At 46.8% G+C, this 18,872-nt stretch overlaps 2 protein-coding genes across 2 annotated transcripts in view; one reads left to right on the top strand and one right to left on the bottom strand.

Annotated features, from left to right (window-relative positions):
• LRRC36 (leucine rich repeat containing 36) overlaps positions 1–8,032 on the bottom strand; it is a 35,398-nt gene extending 27,366 nt beyond the window's left edge. Inside the window, exons 1-3 of the mRNA XM_029049791.2 lie at positions 7,826–8,032; positions 7,005–7,132; positions 521–713 (exon numbers count right to left, since the gene is read on the bottom strand). Coding sequence (XP_028905624.1) covers positions 521–713; positions 7,005–7,132; positions 7,826–7,895 — 391 coding nt within the window. The 5' untranslated portion in view covers positions 7,896–8,032. The remainder of the gene's footprint in view (positions 1–520; positions 714–7,004; positions 7,133–7,825) is intronic.
• A 231-nt stretch (positions 8,033–8,263) lies between these two features.
• KCTD19 (potassium channel tetramerization domain containing 19) overlaps positions 8,264–18,872 on the top strand; it is a 42,253-nt gene continuing 31,644 nt past the window's right edge. Inside the window, exons 1-2 of the mRNA XM_029050006.2 lie at positions 8,264–8,389; positions 16,882–17,367. Coding sequence (XP_028905839.1) covers positions 8,387–8,389; positions 16,882–17,367 — 489 coding nt within the window. The 5' untranslated portion in view covers positions 8,264–8,386. The remainder of the gene's footprint in view (positions 8,390–16,881; positions 17,368–18,872) is intronic.

The raw sequence follows: 18,872 nt of genomic DNA, 5'->3' as shown, positions 1-18,872 counted from the left end.
TCCTTGGAAGACAATCACCTTCCCAAGACCATGAAGTGCCATATTACTTAACAAGCAGTATAAGGTAATCCCAGCCTGTTTTGAAAAAATGTGTTTGCTTTTTGTCCCGGAGCTCATAGAGTTGCATACCTCAGTGACCCATAAACTAAAATAGCCTGCAGATAAAACCAGGGACAAACTGGAAATATAAAAACAGGGACTAAATCGTCTAAAGGATTATTTGTCATAAAAAAGAAATATGAATTAGATTCCTAGAACATCCTGCAAACATAAAAGGGCTGTGTAAATTCTAATAAACAGCCCTCGGTGGACCAGAGAACGTGTCTCATTCACTATCCTCGTACCTTTCCCCAAGTGCTTAGTACAGGGTCGTGCACACTGCAAGCACTTAACAAATGTCAGAGATAAACAGGTAAAACAAAACAACCCCAGGCAGTTCACAAACCTGACAAGCATCCAACAGGGATTAAGGTAACAGATGAAAAAAAGTCTTTGGAAGGACCGGTCATGTTTCTCTCACCTAGTTTTTTCAGAGTTTGTAGCATATGCACAATAATGAGCCTAGAGTTTGCGTCATTATTGACGAAAGGGTTGAGTCTCAGATCTAGCTCCTGGAGAACAGGTAAACACTGCAGGCGAACCACCTCCACTTCTGAAGAAATGTTGTTGTAATATAAATTCAGGATTTGTAGTGAACATAAATACTCGATACCCTGCAAGGAGAAGACTGTCATAAGATACTCACAGGAAAGGAATGACATCTCTGTTACAGAAGTAGAAATGCCTTATTTCTCAGCTGCATTTCACCACCACCCCCCACCCCCCCACAAGCATATTCAATTTCCACTGAACTTCTTTGCTGTCTAAAGGCATACTCCATAAACTAACTTCTCTTATTCCCTAAAGCTGTTTACTTGGTATAAAATCCTTGTAAAGTGACCTCTTGGAATACTGAAATGCTTATGAACACACCCTGCCTCCCCCCTACCACCACCCCCGCCCACTGCAAACACACCTGTTTCTCACCATGCCTCCACAACCGTCCATCCGTCAATCAACCTCACATAACTAGAAACTCAGAGGCATCCATGATGTTTAAATAAAGGCAAACATTCCCATTCAACTGCATGGTAAACAGCTCTCACTCTACCCAGAAATCTCCAACCTCAAGACCTCTGCTCCCTACTTATCCCAAGGCACTATACCCCACCTGAACTTTTCTCCCCAGTGCTTTCAAAAAATACTCTATCTTGCCTCCGACCCATCACTTCTCACCTTTTAAAAACACTTGTTCCTACCCTTTTTTCCTTCCTAATCACCATCTTCAATCATTCATTCTCTGATGGTTTCTTCCCCTCTGCCTTCAAGCACACACAAGGTCCCCCCCCCCATACTAAAAAAAGCCTTCTCTGGATCTCACTGTATCCTCCAAATATCGCACCATATCCCCACTCCCATTCCTGTCCATGCTCCTTAAAAGGGTTGTAATCTCCAACTGCCTCCGCTTCCTTTCCTCCAACTTTCTTGGCCCATCACAATCTGGTTTCTAGCTCCTCTACTGAGGCTCTCTCCCAGTCTCCTTGCCAAATCTAAATGGACTAATCTATCCTAACCTTTCTTGACCTCTCAGCTGCCTTTGACACTAGGGATAATGATGGTATTTACTAAGCCCTTACTATGTGCCAAGCACTGTGCTAAGCACTGGGGTAGATACAGGATAATCAGATCCTGTCTCTGTCCCAAGCAAGATTCACAGTTTAAGAGGGAGGGAAAATTGATACTTTATCCCCATTTTACAGATGAGGAAACTGAAGCACAGAGAGGTTAAGTGACTTGTCCAAAGTCACACAAGTGATTTGTTCAAAGTTCTGGCAAGTGACAGAATCAGAACTAGATTTTAGGCCTCCTGATTCCCTATCCTAGGCTCTCTCCACTAGGCCATGCTGCTTCTCTATCACTCCTGGAAGTGCTAACCAATCTGGATTTTACTGACACAGTTCTCTTCTATTTTTCCTACATGTAGAGGTGGTAGTTGAGGGCAACTGGAGCAGATGAACTCTGTGAGGGAGTTAGTATAAAGTGAGAAGAGAAGGGGACCCAGAATAGCCTTGAGGGACACCCACAGGTAGGGAATATCTCATTATATCCCGGCTAGACTACTGTGTCAGCCTTCTCTCTGACCTCCCTTCCTCCTCTCTCACCCCGCTCCAGTCTATTCTTCACTCCGCTGCCCGGCTCATCTTCCTACAGAAACGATCTGGGCATGTCACTCCCCTTCTTAAACAACTCCAGTGGTTGCCTATCAACCTCCGCTCCAAACAAAAACTCCTCACTCTAGGCTTCAAGGCTCTCCATCACCTTGCCCCTTCCTACCTCTCCTCCTTTCTCTCTTTCTACCACCCACCCCGCACGCTCCGCTCCTCTGCCGCCCACCTCCTCACCGTCCCTCGGTCTTGCCTATCCCGCCGTCGACCCCTGGGTCACGTCCTCCCGCGGTCCTGGAACGCCCTTCCTCCTCACCTCCGCCAAACTGATTCTCTTTCCCTCTTCAAAACCCTACTTAAAACTCACCTCCTCCAAGAGGCCTTCCCAGACTGAGCTCCTCTTCTCCCTCTACTCCCTCTGCCATCCCCCCTTTACCTCTCCGCAGCTTAACCCTCTTTTTCCCCTTTTCCCTCTGCTCCTCCACCTCTCCCTTCCCATCCCCACAGCTCTGTACTCGTCCACTCAACTGTATATATTTTCGTTACCCTATTTATTTTGTTAATGAATTGTACATCGCCTTGATTCTATTTAGTTGCCATTGTTTTTACGAGATGTTCTTCCCCTCGACTCTATTTATTGCCATTGTTCTTGTCTGTCCGTCTCCCCCGATTAGACTGTAAGCCCATCAAACGGCAGGGACTGTCTCTATCTGTTGCCGACTTGTTCATCCCAAGCGCTTAGTACAGTGCTCTGCACATAGTAAGCGCTCAATAAATACTATTGAATGAATGAATGAAAGGAATGAGAGGCAGAAGAAAATGAGCCAGTGAAAATAGACTGAGGAATTTCTAAGGAGGTAGGAGAACCAGGAGAGAACTGCAATGTCAGCTGCCCAGAATATCCAGATATTCAGATTGTTCTCAATCCCATAGATTCTAAATAACTGAGGTTCTGTTGTACTTACACCATATTGCTCCAAAATCAAGTCAGGGTTTAAGAGGAACCCCCAAAATCTGAGCCAACCAGATTGAGCCAATCAGGGCAATCACCCTGGGCCTTTCACACTAGGACCTCCCCCACACCCTGCTACAGAGCAGGCCTCCAGACCCCTGTCATGTGGATAGAGGACAGAGTGGTAGGTCAGGCACCCAAGCCCAAGGTCCAACATCCCCTTGCTCTCTATTCCTCATTTCCTCAATACCTTCTTGCAGGAGGGAGCGGTATGAGTGGGAGGCTTAAGAAGACACTTTCAGAATGGTGGGGGCGGGGGGCGGTGGGGAGGATTTAAGGGTAGAAATTCTGTTCTTTAAATTCACCCCTTAACAAAGACCCACAATAGATTAATTGCCCTGGTCCCTATGCTCCCCTGGGAAGGCCTTGCTCTCAGTCATCTTGTGTAGGTATACCATTGCTCGTACACTAGGATCAACACAGTCAGTATTTATTGAGCACTTACTATGTGCAGAGCACTGTACTAAGCGGTTGGGAGAGCATAATCCAACAGCGTTGGCAGACATGTTCCCTGCCCACAAAGAGTTTACAATCTAGGGGGGACATCAATCAGTCAATCAATCAATAGTATTTACTGAGCTCCTACTATGTGCAGGGCACTGTATCAGGTGTTTGAGAGTACAACAGGGATAAAAGACACAATCCCTGCCCTCAAGGAGTTTACTATCTAGCTGGGAGGTGGACACAAAATATTTTAAAGACACTGACATATGTGTTTTTGTCCTCTATGTGGCTGTTTGCTGCTTCCTGGTTCATCTAAAATAAACTGCACATTAAATGACTGAAGAGTGGTGGGGAGAGGAAAAAGAGTAATTCCTTCCTTTCCTGTTTCATTTGGGGAGGAGGTTTTCTCCCTTTTTGGGGGTGGCAGTGTTTGGAGGTAGTAGAGGATGAGCAAACATGGAAGAGTGAAAAGATCACAGCAAATTGGGCAAAAGTGGTGCTGCTTGCAATTTCCTATACATGGATTTTAATGTCAATCAGTCAATGATATTTATTGAGCGTTCACTGTGTGCGGAGCACTTTACTAAGCACTTGGGAGAGTACAATACAATAGTGTTGGTAAACACATTCCCTGCCCCCAAGGAGTTTACAGTATAGAGGGGGAGACAGACATTAAAATTATAGATAGGGGAAATGAAAGAATATAAGGACATGTACATAAGTGAGGTGGGGGTGAATATAAACTGGTATGGATTTGAAGATAGGGAAAATGGTGATCTTTGATCTGTCAGTCCATACTTCACTCTGCTGCCTGGATTATCTTTCTACAGAAACGTTCTGGGCATGTCATCCCCCTCCTCAAAAATCTCCAGTGGTTGCCTATCAACCTCCGTATCAAGCAAAAACTTCTCACTTTTGGCTTCAAAGCTCTCCATCACCTTGCCCCCTCTTACCTCACCTCCCTTCTCTCCTTCTACATCTCAGCCCGCACACTCCACTCCTCTGGTGCTAACCTTCTCATTATGCCTTGTTCTCACCTGTCCCCCCGTCGACCCCTGGCCCATGTCCTATCCCTGGCCTGGAATGCCCTCCCTCCTCAAATCTGCCAATCACACTTCTCCCCTTCAAAGCGCTACTGAAGGCTCACCTCCTCTAAGCCCCCCTTTTTCCTCAGCTCTCCCTCCCCTCTGCGTCGCCCCGATTCGCTCCCTTTGCTTCACCCCCCATCCACAGCACTTGTGTATATATGTACATATCTATAATTCTGTTTATATTAAAGCCTGTGTACTCATTTGGATTTGTATATATCTCTAATTCCATTTACTTATATTGATGCCTGTTTACTTGTTTTGATGTCTATCTCCCCTCTTCTAGACTGTAAGCCTGTGTTTTGGGCAGGGCTTGTCTCTACTGCTGAATTGTACTTTCCAAGAGCTTAGTACAGTGCTCTACACACAGTAAGCACTCAATAAATATGATTGAATGAATGAATGAATGAATGAATGAATGAATGAATGAATGAATGAATGAAAGAATACCAAAGGGGAGGGAGTTCCAGACCCTTCATTTTCTGCTGTTAAAAATAGTTTTAAAAATCCCTAAAAATCGAATTACAAGTCAATATATAGATATTAATGAACCCTATAATGATCTTTCTTATTTCTCTCAGACACACCCAGAATTGAGATTTACAAAGGTCTTTAGTCAAATATACATACGACTCTTCAAGATACCACCGTATTTCCCCCTTTACTGGTTCTACATTGAGCTGAAAGGAATTATCAGTAATATTCACATCCAATTAAAAGAACTATTCTCACAGGTCTGCTAAAAGCAAGACTCTTCAGAGAGCTGATACATGGAGTAAAGGTTTCTAAACATTATTAAGATATCGTGACAAGAAGTTGCTTTCCTAATCCATTTAAATGTGGGGGACTCACCTCCAATTCACCTCTGGCACCGTAATAGCATTCCTACAGCCCCCATTTTAGGAACCAATGGTCTGAGACCAGTTTTTGTTATAAAACTCGATTTAAAGGGAAACCATTCAACGAAGGCATTTCTTAAGCATTTACTATGTGCCAGGCACTGTGCCCTGCAGTAGATACAAAGTAATCAGGTTGGACAGTCACTGTCCTACATGGGGCTACAGTCTTAATCCCCAACCTAGAAGCTTTCCGGGCTGTGAATTAAATGAAGGCCAGGGAATAAAGCTGACAGATTGCAAGATCATTATGGGCAGGGAATATGTCTGCTAATTCTGTTGAATTGTACTCTCCCAAGCACTTAGTACAGTGCACTGTACATAGTAAGCACTCAACAAAAACTGGTCACTCAAAGTTTACCTATTTGGTACCTTGAGAACCGCAGTCGTGGGGCTATTTAGATGCTGACTTGGGTGTAGTGGAAAAAGCATGGGCCCGGGAGCCAGAGGACCTGGATTCTAATCCTGGCTTCACCAGTTAACTGCTGTGTGACCTTGGGTAAGTCACTTGCCTTTTCTGAGCCCCAGTTCCCTCATCTGAATAATGGGGATTCAGTACCTGTTCTCTCTCCTATTTACACTTTAAGCCCCATGTGGGACAGGGACTGTGTCCAACCTATCTGGTATCACCCCCAGTGCTTGGCACATAGTAAGTACTTACCAAATATAACTATGATTAATTTGGAATTGCTCAGTTGAGCAGATGCTTTGTGAATTACAAATTTAGGGAAATGTTTCACAGAGACCTCGAGCTAGGCCTGGATAGTATCTTCAGGAGTTTTCCATAGTGAGTATTGCAGAGAAAGGTTGTGCCAGGACAGGTTCAGGGGCAAATGGGGAAATGTGGGAGGAACCACCTTTGTATGGCATCTGGTATACACAGAACACAACATATGTGTGTGTGTGTGTGTGTGTGTGTTTATGTAACTCTTTGTGTACGTTAGTTAATCCTCATTCCCTCTGCTCTGTCCAGGCCTGCTCTCTTCCGCTCCCACGTTCCCATACCCCTAAGCCTGGAAAAAGTTCCTTGTCTTCCAGACACTCTCCCTTTCCTACTGGAAACTTACCTCTTCATGGAAACAAATACCTTAATAAAGTTTACCATTAAATGGGACAAACGAAATTAAGAAACAGCTATATGGAAAAAAATCTCACCTCTGAGACCACACCCAATTTTTGGCTGAACTTTTTCAAAGCTGGGTTTCTGCATTACTTAGCTCAGTTGTACTTATAAGGCGGAGACCCCATCTACTTCCATCCACTATTAGCTATACTTCATTTCCTCCTACGAACTTATTTAACAGTTACATTTGGTGGCCAGGGCAGATGTGCCTGGCTGGTGTCATAATACGCAGTTTACCTCCAGGCTAGAGATGACATTTCTGGAAAGGTCTAGCGATCGAAGACTTCTAAAATGTCTGAAGGCACTACCGATGGTGCGGATTTTTCCTGCATAGGATCCCTGTAATGAAAGGGTCTCCACCAGTTCTGTAAAGAGATCATTAACAAGAGGATTATCGTCTTCACCATCAACTTTGGTAGACAGCGGAGTTAAATGAAAAAGGCTATCTTTCCTCTCCAGCGTGGGGAGAAAGAAGGGAAAGACGTCGAAAGACCCCAGTTCGAATCCCGACTCTGCCACTTGTCAGCTGTGTGACTGTGGGCAAGTCACTTCACTTCTCTGGGCCTCAGTTACCTCGTCTGTAAAATGGGGATTAAGACTGTGAGCCTCATGTGGGACGACCTGATTACCCTGTATATCCCAGCGCTTAGAACAGTGCTCTGCACATAGTAAGTGCTTAACAAATACCAACATTATTATTACAATTCGGCAACAGATAGAGACCATCCCCACATTCATTCATTCAATCGTATTTATTGAGCGCTTACTATGTGCAGAGCACTGTACTAAGCGCTCGGAATGGACAATTCGGCAACAGAGACCATCCCCGCCCAATGACGGGCTCCCAGCTAAACGGGGGAGACAGACAGCAGGGCAAAAGAGAACAAAAGAAGACAACATCATCAAGATAAATAGAATCATGGAGATATACACCGAATCATGGGGCTCACGGTGTCCCTCCTTGTGGCATTTCCCCCCACCTCCGGGCTCGTCACCCTTTCCCGGGCCCTAACCTCCTCAACTCTGGCCCTCCTCTAGATCCCCCGACGGCACCGTACCGGGTTCGTCCTGGGTTAGCGCCCCATAGCGAAGGAGCCCCTCCTCGTCCAGGTCCCAGATCTCCGCCATTCTGGGTGGCCTTGACGCCGCCGTCCACTCGCGCCTCAGTCTCTCACACCTCGCCTCAGATCTCGCGCCGCCTCATCCCCTCCAATCAATTCCCGCGCTTCACCGACCGGTCTAACGGGCCCCGGGGCCTCGCGCTCTCCAACTCCTCAGACCCCGCCCCCGCCCCTCCGGGGCCTCGCGCCTCCCAACTCTCCAAACGGTCAGCCCCGCCCCCCCCGCGCCTCGCGCCCTCCAACTCTCCAAACGGTCAGCCCCGCCGCCCCCCCCCCCCGCTCCTCGCGCCCCCCAACTCTCCAAACGGTCAGCCCCGCCCCCCTGGCGCCTCGCGCTCCCCAACTCGTCAACCCCCGTCTCCCGGTTCCTCGCCTTCCTCAATCCCCCTCTGTCTGTCGCCCGCGGTCATCACCGTCCCGCCTACCTCCGAGCCCGCCCGGCCGGTCGCCCGAGGTAGCCTTAATTTGCAACCCCGTTAATCTGAAGGAACACGGATCATGGTACGGAGCCTACCCCCGCTGCCGCCCCGACGCGGGAATAAATAGGGGAATGCTTTAGGACCTGCTTCTACGGAGCGGTGGGGCTTAATAATAATGTTGGTATTTGTTAAGCGCTTACTATGTGCAGAACACTGTTCTAAGCGCTGGGGTAGATACAGGGTAATCAGGTTGTCCCACATGAAGCTCACAGTCTTAATCCCCATTTTACAGATGAGGGAACTGAGGCCCAGAGAAGTGAAGTCACTTGCCCACAGTCACACAGCTGACAAGTGGCGGAGCCGGGATTAGAACCCATGACCTCTGACTCCCAAGCCCGTGCTCTTTCCACTGAGCCATGCTCCTACGTCTAGGGGTTAACGGCCGTTTACCGGGAGAACAGCGGAGCCGGGCGTCAGGATGTGTGGCAGAGGGAATCCCGGGCCCGAGAGCTTGAGGGCGGGACAATCCCGGGGCCCGTGAGGAAATTCTCATTCCCGGCCTCTAGAGAGCAGGTTTGACAGGGGAGCGTCCACTGTTGCCTCCTCCAGGAACCACAGTTGGCCGTCGGGGGCCAGAACAGTTGGACCTCTTCAGGTGTCCTCAGGGCAGATTCAGGGTTCCGAAGTCTTCACTGCTGGATGGAGGCTCGCCCCGTGTTTCCATCACGCGAGCCCCATAGGCAGGACCCGTGAAGCAGCGTGGTCTAGGGGAAGAAGCCTAGGCCTGGTAGTGAGAGGACCTCTGTCCTCTCTGACTCTGGCACTTATCCGCTGTGTGTGACCCGAGGCGAATCGCTTCATTTCTCTTCTCATTTCTCAGTTTCCTCATCTGTAGAGTGGGATTCCGTAACCATTCTCCCTCTACACTTAGTCTGTGAAACCCTTGTGGAACAGGGAATGCGTCTAGCCCGGCCTAAATTCATTCAATAGTATTTATTGAGCGCTTACTATGTGCAGAGCACTGTACTAAGCGCTTGGAATGTACAAGTCGGCAACAGATAGAGATAGTCCCTGCCCTTTGACGGGCTTACAGTCTAATCGGGGGAGACGGGCAGACATGAACAATGGCAATAAATAGAGTCAAGGGGCAGAACATCTCATAAAAACAGTGGCAAATAAATAGAATCAGGGTGATGTACATCTCATTAAACAAAATAAATAGGGTGATGAAGATATGTACAGTTGAGCGGACGAGTACTGTGTTGAGGGGATGGGACGGGAGAGGGGGAGGAGGAGAGGGAAAGGGGGGAGAAGAGGGTTTAGCTGCAGAGAGGTGAAGGGGGGGGTAGAGGGAGCAGAGGGAAAAAGGGGGGAGCTCAGTCTGGGAAGGCCTCTTGGAGGAGGTGAGCTTTAAGTAGGGATTTGAAGAGGGGAAGAGAATTAGATTGTCGGAGGTGAGGAGGGCATTCCAGGACCGTGGGAGGACGTGGCCCAGGGGACGACGGCGGGATAGGAGAGACTGAGGGACGGTGAGGAGGTGGGCGGCAGAGGAGCGGAGCGTGCAGGGTGGGCAGTAGAAAGAGAGAAAGGAGGAGAGGTAGGAAGGGGCAAGGTGATGGAGAGCCTTGAAGCCTAGAGTGAGGAGGTTTTGTTTTGAGCGGAGGTTGATAGGCAACCACTGGAGGTGTTTAAGAAGGGGAGTGACATGCCCAGAACGTTTCTGCAGGAAGATGAGCCGGGCAGTGGAGTGAAGAATAGACTGGAGCGGGGTGAGAGAGGAGGAAGGGAGATCAGAGAGAAGGCTGACACAGTAGTCTAGCCGGGATATTACGAGAGCCTGTAGCAGTAAGGTAGCCGTTTGGGTGCACTATAGTACAGTGCTTGGGTCACGGTAAGCACTTACACGTACCACATTTCTTTGAATGGTATTTGTTAAGCGCTTACTATGTGCCGGGCACTGTACCAAACTCTGGGGCAGATACACGATATTCGGGTTGAACATGGAGCTCATGTGGAACTCACAGTCTTAATCCCCATTTTACAGATGAGGCACAGAGAAGCAGCGGGGCCTAATGGATAGAGTGTGGGCCTGCTAGTCAGTAGGATTGAGTTCTAATACTGGCTCTGCCACTTGCCTGCTGTGTGACCTAGGGCAAGTCACTTCACTTTTCTGGGCCTCAGTTCCCTCATCTGTAAAATGGGGATCGAAGACTGTGAGCCCCATGTGGGACATGGACTGTGTCTAGCCTGATTATCGTAGATCGACCTCAGGCTTAGTACAGTGCCTGGCACATAGTAAATGCTTAATAAATATCATTAAAAAAAGTTAAGTGATTTTGCCCAAGGTCACACAGCAGACAAGTGGCAGAAGCAGCATTAGAACCCAAGTCCTAATGACTCCCAGACCCATGCTCTATCCACTAGGCCACGTTGCTTCAAAATCATATGTTATTATTATTATTGTTATTAGTGGTATTGTCATTAATAATAATTATAACAATAATAATGACACTATTATTATTTGGGTTTGGGCTTGCTCCTCAAGCAGGCTTGGGGCTGAGCTCACTGTACACTGCAGAGTAATTCAACAATGACCCCAATGGCCAATCACCCCTTCCTCAAACAAGCCCAACCCACTAGGGACTGTGTCCAGATGGGACAGAAACATCAGAACAAGGCAAACTTGGGAACAAAGACCCTCTTGTTAGGCTTGTATGGCCTTCATAAGAGAGAAGAAGGGAGAAACTGAGGGACACACCACGGTGAATCAAGCAGGGGTGTTTACTGAACACTTACTGTGTGCAAAGCACTTCATTAAGCATTTCGCATGGTGTAGTGGATAGAGCACATGCCTGGAAGTCAAAGGACATGGGCTCTAATCCCAGGTCTGCCACTTGTCTGCTGTGTGACCTTGGGCAAATCACTTCACTCCTCTGTGCCTCAGTTACATCATCTGCAAAATGGGGATTGAGAATGTGAGCCTCACATGGGACAGGGACTGTGTCCAACCTGATTTGCTTGTATCCACCCCAGTGTTTAGTACAGTGTCTGGCATATAGTAAGCACTTAACACATACCATAATTACCCTTACTGTTATTATTTGAGAGAATACAATCCAACAAGGTTGGTTATCTTGTTCCCTACCCACAATGAGTTTACGGTCTAGAGGAGACGATAAGTGCTGTGGGACTGAGGGTGGGCCTGCTACCAAATGTTCAAAGTCGATCAATCAATCAATCGATCAAGCACTTACTATGTGCAGATCACTGTACTAAATGCTTGGGAGAGTAAAATATAACAGAGTTGGTAGACACATTTCCTGTTGTCTAGAGGAGACAGACATTAATATAAACATGGAGTGTGTACGTAAGTGCTGTGGAGCTGAGGGTGGGATGAATTAAGGATAGAAAATCCCGGTGCAAGGGTGATGCAGAAGGGAGTGGGAGAAGAGAAAATGAGGGCTTACTTGAGGAAGGCCTGCTAAAGGAGATGTATTTTTAATAATACTTTGAAGGTGGGGAGGGTGGTCGTCTTTAGGATATGAAGGCTGGGGCGGAGAGAGTCACAGGCCAAAGCCAGGACATGGGCGAGAGGGAAGGTAAGAGGGGTCAAGGTGATTAAGTACTTTAAAACTGATGGCAAGGAGTTTCTGTTTGTTATGGAGGTGGATGGGCAACCACTGAATGTTCTTGAGAAGTGGGGAAACATTGACTAAACTTTTTTTTAGAAAAATGATAAAGTCAGTAGAGTGAAGTATGGACTGTAGTGAGGAGAGAGAGAGAGAGGTCAGCGAGGAGGCAGATGGAGAAGTCAATACAGGATAGGATAAGTGCTTGGGTCAGGGTAGTAGCAGTTGGGTGGAGAGGAAAGGGCAGATTTTAGTGATGTTGTGAAGGTAGAACAGACAGGTTTTGGTGACAGAGTCAATATGTGGAGAGAGAGAGAGAGAGATGATACCTTATGGGCTTGTGAGATAGGAAGGATGGTGGTATTGTCTACAGTGATGGGAAAGACAGGGGAAGGGCAGCATTTAAGTGGGAAGATAGGGAGTTTCATTTGGACATGTTTAGTTTGAGGTGTCAGCAGGATATCCAGGGAGAGCTACCCTGAAATCAGGAGGAAATGTGAGAGGGAGAGAGGTCAGGGCTGGAGATGTAGATTTGGGAATCATCTGCAAAGAGATGGTAGTTGAAGCCATGGAAGCAAAAGAGTTCCTTAAGGGAGTTCTCCCTTGGAGAAGTAGGTATAGATGGCAAATAGAAGGAGAGCCAGAACTGAGCCTTGAGAGATCCCCACTGTCAGAGGATGGGGGGCAGAGGAGGAACCTGCTAAAGAGACTAAGAAGGAGCAGTTAGAGATAGTAGGAGAACCAAGAAAGAACAGTGTCAGTGAAGCCAAGACTGGATAAAGTTGAGGAGAAGGAGGTGGTCCACAGTGTCCAAGGCAGATGAGAGTCTAGGAAGATTAGAATAGAGTAAGGCTATCAGATTTTGCAAGAAGGCCAGTAGTTACCTTAAAGAGGACTGTTTCTGTGGAGTGGAGGAGACAGAAACCAGTTTGGAGGGGATAAAGGGGACAATTGGAGGAGAGGAAGTGAAGACAGTGGTTGTAGACAACTCTCTCAAGTAGTTTGGAGAAGAATGGTTGAAGGGAGATGGGGTGATTCCTGGAGGGAGCCGTGGAGTGAAAAGAAGGTTTTTTGTTTGTTTGTTTTTTAAGCTAGGGGATATAGGCATGATTGCAAGCAGTGGGGAAGGAGCAATAATAATAAACAATAATAATAATAATAACTGTGGCATTGGTTACACACTTTCTCTGTACACTGTACTAAAGGCTGGGGTGGATGCAAGCCAATCAGGTTGGACACAATCCCTGTCCCACGAGGGGCTCAGTCTCCATCTCCATTTTACAGATGAGGGAACTGAAGCCCAGAGAAGTGAAGTGACTTGACCAAGGTCACACAGCAGGCAAGTGGTGGAGGCAGGATTAGAACCCATGACCTTCTGACTCCCAGGCCCAGGCTTTATCCAGTACACTATGCTGCTTCTCAGCCTGGTGAGCCATTGGAAAGTGAATGGTTGAAAATGTCAGTCAAGGGGAGGAAGAAGAGTGGGGGTGAGTGCTTTAATAATAATGAAGGGATGGGGTCAGAAGTGCAGGTGAAGGGGGCAGATTTTCTGAGGAAGTGAGAGTTCTCTTCTTGAATTGCTGCTGGGAATATTGGGAGAGTAGAAGAGGGTGGAGGAGGAAGGGGGTACTGGAGAGGAGTGAGGAAGATGGAGGAGGAAGGGGGTACTGGAGAGGAGTGAGGAAGATTTTAGCGAGCTTACACCTGATATTTTCAGGTGATGGTGGGGACGGGGGTGGCTAGGAGGTTTGAGAAAGGAGTTAAACATCTGGAATAGCTGGAGGGGGCAATGGGTATGGGAGTCAATTAGGAATAAGTATTGTCGTTGGGCAGAAGAGAGGGCAAAATTGAAGCAGGTAAGAATGAATTTAAGGGGGACAAGGATAGACAGATGTCTGGATTTCTGCCAACAGCGATCCGCAGCTTGAGCACAGGAGCAGAGGTGATCCAAGGTTGCAGATCACGTGGTAAGAGGTTGGTGGAGGGACAGTCAGCCATTCAGTCACTCATTTATTGAGCGTTTAATGTGTGCAGAGCACTGTACTAAGTGTGTGATAGAGTACAATGTAACAGTATAACAGACAAATTCCCTGCCCACTGCGAGTTTTCAGACTAGAGGGGGAGAGAGACATTAATAGAAATAAATAGATTTGTACGTAAGAGCTGTGGGCCTGGGAGGGGGAGTTAAATAAAGGGAGAAAGTCAGGGTGACACAGGAGTAGAAGAAGAAGAAAAGAAGGCTTAGTCAGGGAAGGCCCCTTGGAAGAGATGCACCTTCAGTGACGCTTTGAAGGGGAAGAGTAATTGTCTATTGGATATGAGTAGGGAGGGCGTTCCAGGCCAGAGGCAGGATGTGGGCGAGAGGTCAACGAGATCAAGATACAGTGAGAAGGCTAACAATAGAGGAGTGAAGTGTGTGGGTTGGGTTGTAGTAGGAGAGTAGGGAGGTGAGATAGGAGAGGGCAAGGTGACTGAGTGCTTTAAAAAGTCGATGGTAAGGAGTTTGATCCGGAGGTGGATGTGCAACTATTGGAGGTTCTTGAGGAGTGGGGAAACATGGCCTGAATGCTTCTGTAGAAAAATGATCCAAGTATGCAGCGTGGCTCAGTGGAAAGAGCTCGGGCTTGGGAGTCAGAGGTCATGGGTTCGAATCCCGACTCTGCCGCTTGTCAGCTGTGTGACTGTGAGCAAGTCACTTCACCTCTCTGTGCCTCAGTTCCCTCATCTGTAAAATGGGGATTAAGACTGTGAGCCTCATGTGGGACGACCTGATTACCCTGTATATCCCAGCGCTTAGAACAGTGCTCTGCACATAGTAAGCGCTTAACAAATACCAACATTATTATTATTATTATTATTAAGTATGGGCTGGAGTGGGAAGAGATAGAAGGCAGGGAGGCCAGCAAGGAGGCTGATATAGTAATCAAGGCAGGATAGGATAAGTGATTGGATTAACATGGTAACAGTTAGTACGGAGAGGAAAGGACAGATTTTAGCAATGTTGTGAAGGACAAACTGACGGGATTTAGTGATGGAGCAAAGTAATTGAGTTCAGTAGAGAGGATGGTGCTTGGGAGAGTACGATATAACAATCAACAGACATTCTCTGCCCACAATAAGCTTACAGTTTTGAGTGGGAGAGAGACATGAATATAAATAAAAGGCCTTCCCCAAGTAGGCCCTCATTTTCTCTTCTCCCTAGGATTTGAGCTAGGATTTGCACCCTTAATTCACCCTTCCCTCAGCCGCACAGCACTTATGTACATATCTGTAGTGTATTTGTTCCTGTCGTGTCTTTCTCCACCTCTAGACTATAAGCTTGTTGTGGACAGGAAATTTTTCTATCAACTCTGTTACATCGCATTCTCCCACATGCTTAGTCCAGTGCTCTGCACACGATAAGCGCTCAGTAAATACAATCTATCGATTGATTGACTGATGACTGTAGAACTCTGGAGGGGATCGAAAGATCAGAAGTCTCTGTGGGGGAACAGGACAGATTTGCGGGGAGCGAGTGTGTGGGAAAGAGATCAGGTGAGGAGGCTGTGGTCTGAAGAGGAATTTCAGGGCTGGTGAGGGATAGAGATAAGTCACTAGGCAGTCTATTTTCTTTGGCATCAGGTGCCTCACCAGTTCCTCCAGCAGATTCAGTCAGGTATCCAGTTGCCCTCTTGAAGAATTCATTGCAGGGTGATTGCCTCCCCTTCTCATCTCTAGGGACCAAAAAGAAAATCCCATATAGCCTAGTTGTTTGAGGGCCAGTCCTTCCTGAAGACAAAAAGATGGGCTAGATGACCTCTCTATGTCCCTGCCAAGCTCTGGGATGCCATGGTTCTAGAACGCATTCTATTTTTCAGCCTATCTTCACTCCCCCTTCTGGCCGTTCCTGCCACATTCTCTTTTTATGGTTGTTTTTACTGCTGAATTGTGCTGTCCAAGTGCTTATTTCAGCGCTCTGCACAAAGTGAGTGTTCAATAAATACGATCGAATGAATGAATACTGACCATTGACAGTGCTACTTAGGGCTGTGCTAAGAAGAAAAAAGGGACTGCCTTCTTTCAGCCCCCCACCCCCACCCAAATCCTTTCTCCCACCCTTTCCAAAAAATGGTTCCATCCTGATTTAAATCCTAATATTGATACTTTAAACAGCTCAGGGAAGTCTGTCCCCTCACCCCCACCTTCCGTGCTCTGAAGAGGTTTGGTCTATTTTGGAGCAGGTATTAGTATTAATAATAATGACATTTGTTAAGGGTTTACTGTGTGCCAAGCCCTGCAATAGGTATAAAATAATCCAGTCAGAAATAGCCTCTGACCCTCATGGGGCTTATAGTCTAAGCAGCAGGGAGAACAGGTATTAAATCCCCATTTTACCGATGAGGAAACTAAGGCACAGAGAAGTGAAGTGATTTGCCCAAGATCACACAGCAGACAAGTAGGATTAGAACCCAGGGTCTTCCAGGCCTGTGGTCTTTCCACTAGACTATACTGCTTCTCTAACTGCTTCTCCATTGACCTTTGTCTTCATTTATAGTCCACCTGCTTTTCCACGTTGCAGGGGAGGGAAAAGAGATGCAGTTCCAAGTAGATGACCATGAGCAGTATGTGAAGGAGTTTATAAAAACTTAGTGGATTCACTTTGGAGAAAAGATTTTAGAAGAGCCACACCCTTCCTCACTCTGGCTGTGTACTTCAGGTTATCGATTCCTCAATCGATAGGCTTACTGTGGGCAGGGAACGTGTCTGCTAACTCTGTTGTATTGAACGCTCCCAAACGTTTAGTATGGTGCTCTCCACATAGTAAATGTTCAATGTTCAATCAAACCATTGATTGATTGAGTGCTTACTGTGTGCAGCACACTGTATTAAGTGCTTAGGAGAGTTCACCAGAGTTGGTAGACACATTCCCTGCCTAACAGGAGCTGCTCTCTTCTTTTCCAATTAGGAGGAAGGCAAAGTGCCTTTTGATGAAGACATAATGCCCTACTATGGAGCCCGACTGCCTCAAGAGGAGGCCGAAATCCCTCAAGATCTCGCAGTGCCTCAGGATGAAGCCAACATGCCTCAAGAGGAAGCCGAAATGCCCGAAGAAAATGTAGGTGAAGTGCTTCAAGAGGAAGATGAACTGCTCACAGATGAAGATGATGAATTTCCAGAGGAACCCGAAGACCTACTGAATTTTAACATAGGGGGCTGGCTTTTTGCTGTACCTAAACTAAAGCTTGCCCAGTTTCCAGACTCTGTCCTTTGGAAAAAGGCATCTGAAACAATGCTTTCCGTCAACCAGCAGTTATTCATCGACAGGGATGGGTTCATATTTAAATATGTGCACGCTTATCTGCTCACCAAACAACTCCCCATTATCAGCAGTACTGAGGTGAATCTGCTGCATGAGCAAGCCCAGTCACTGCATCTAGCACCTTTACAGCAGGTATGGAATCTCCCCTAGAAGTCCAGCTTGGTAAAGTATTGACCAGACAGATTTGTCTGTCTGTCTGTGTTGGTGTGATAAATATTTTAGGCTGCAAATGTTTAGAGGGAGGGTTCTTAGCATATAGTAAATATAGGCTACAATTATATCCGCAATAATTTGCCCTTGCCTTCTTCTAAGCCTTATCGATCCCAGCCAGCATCCAGGACAGCCCTGATCCCTCAGAGCGGTGTCAGAAGGAATGCTTGAAAGGAGTACCATTGAATAAAAAGAGAGAGTCTAACAGCTGTCAAAACCCAGCAGCCCCTTCTAAGGACTTTGTTGAAGGTCTTTTCTTTCCCTTCCTCGATGGGTGGATTTAAGTGGAAAGATTAGGAATATGCTTTGTTACAGATGCAGTGTCATCAGGCACAGAATGCTAGTAACTTAGAATCCTAAAGGCATCACTGAGCATGGCTTTAGTAACAGATAAAACAGTTTGTGCCTGTTTCTCCTGACAATTCCCCTCTTACCCTGATACATTCACTGGTGACATTAAGTGGGAAGGGCAAAAATTCCATATGGGCAGAATTTCTGCACTGTCTGATATCCATGCTCAACAAAGAAAAATTGGGGGCTCCTATTGTAACAGTTTCTTCTGTTCTATTTCATAAGAATAGTCTTAAAGAGACCTGCAGAGATGATTGTAAACATCATTGTGGGCAGGGAACGTGTCTACCAGCTTTTTTATATTGTACTCTCCCAAGTGCATATGGTAAGTGCTCAAAAAGTACAATTGATTGACTTCAGCAGCCTAGCGTAAAAAAACACTTCCTATTGCCTTTGTCTAAAATGGAGATAGGTCCATTAGGCACGAGCCCACAGAACAATTTGAGCTGCATGTAGCAGGGAAAGTTCTCCAAAAATGAAGGTGTAGTCTTCAGTTGTCAGAGCCTCATTCACTCAGCTCCCTTATTAAGAGAACTTCCCTAACTCTCTTCTGCTCACCATTCCATACCAACCAGCCATACTTCCTTCATGGGAAATCACTTGGGACAGATCAATGTTTATTTAGATCTTGTAAGAACAAGAAAACAATATGGCAAGCATTTCTATCACCATTTCCCTAGTTAACACATTTGGTCCAATAATTTTTCTTGAAAATTCTCTGTATTACACCTAAAGCTGTTGACACATCACTGTGCAGTCCAGCTGAGATTCCAGCCTATCTTTCAGCTCCCCCGGCTCATACCAACCAGGACTTCCCTGGACCGGGGGAGGCACAGTGACATGTAATAGAGTCAAACCACACCACCAGCCACCAGCGTTACCTTGAAAAGTTTTTTACTTAGTTTTACCAACGTGCAAGGGAGTGACACATACACACACCCACTCACTCCACTCCATCAAGGGTCCAATACCAGTCTAGTAGCGCTGGTCAAGGGGGCCCCTTCAGTCGATCCCGTGTTGGAAGGTTGAGAGAAGGTCCTGGCGTCACGGACTGCTGATGCTGCAAGCCTCCTCCT

This window comes from Ornithorhynchus anatinus, chromosome X1 (genome assembly GCF_004115215.2).
Source record: "Ornithorhynchus anatinus isolate Pmale09 chromosome X1, mOrnAna1.pri.v4, whole genome shotgun sequence".
Classification (NCBI taxonomy): Eukaryota; Metazoa; Chordata; class Mammalia; order Monotremata; family Ornithorhynchidae; genus Ornithorhynchus; species Ornithorhynchus anatinus.
Note: the sequence above shows the minus strand (reverse complement) of the source record. Positions and strands in the feature narration are given on the sequence as shown.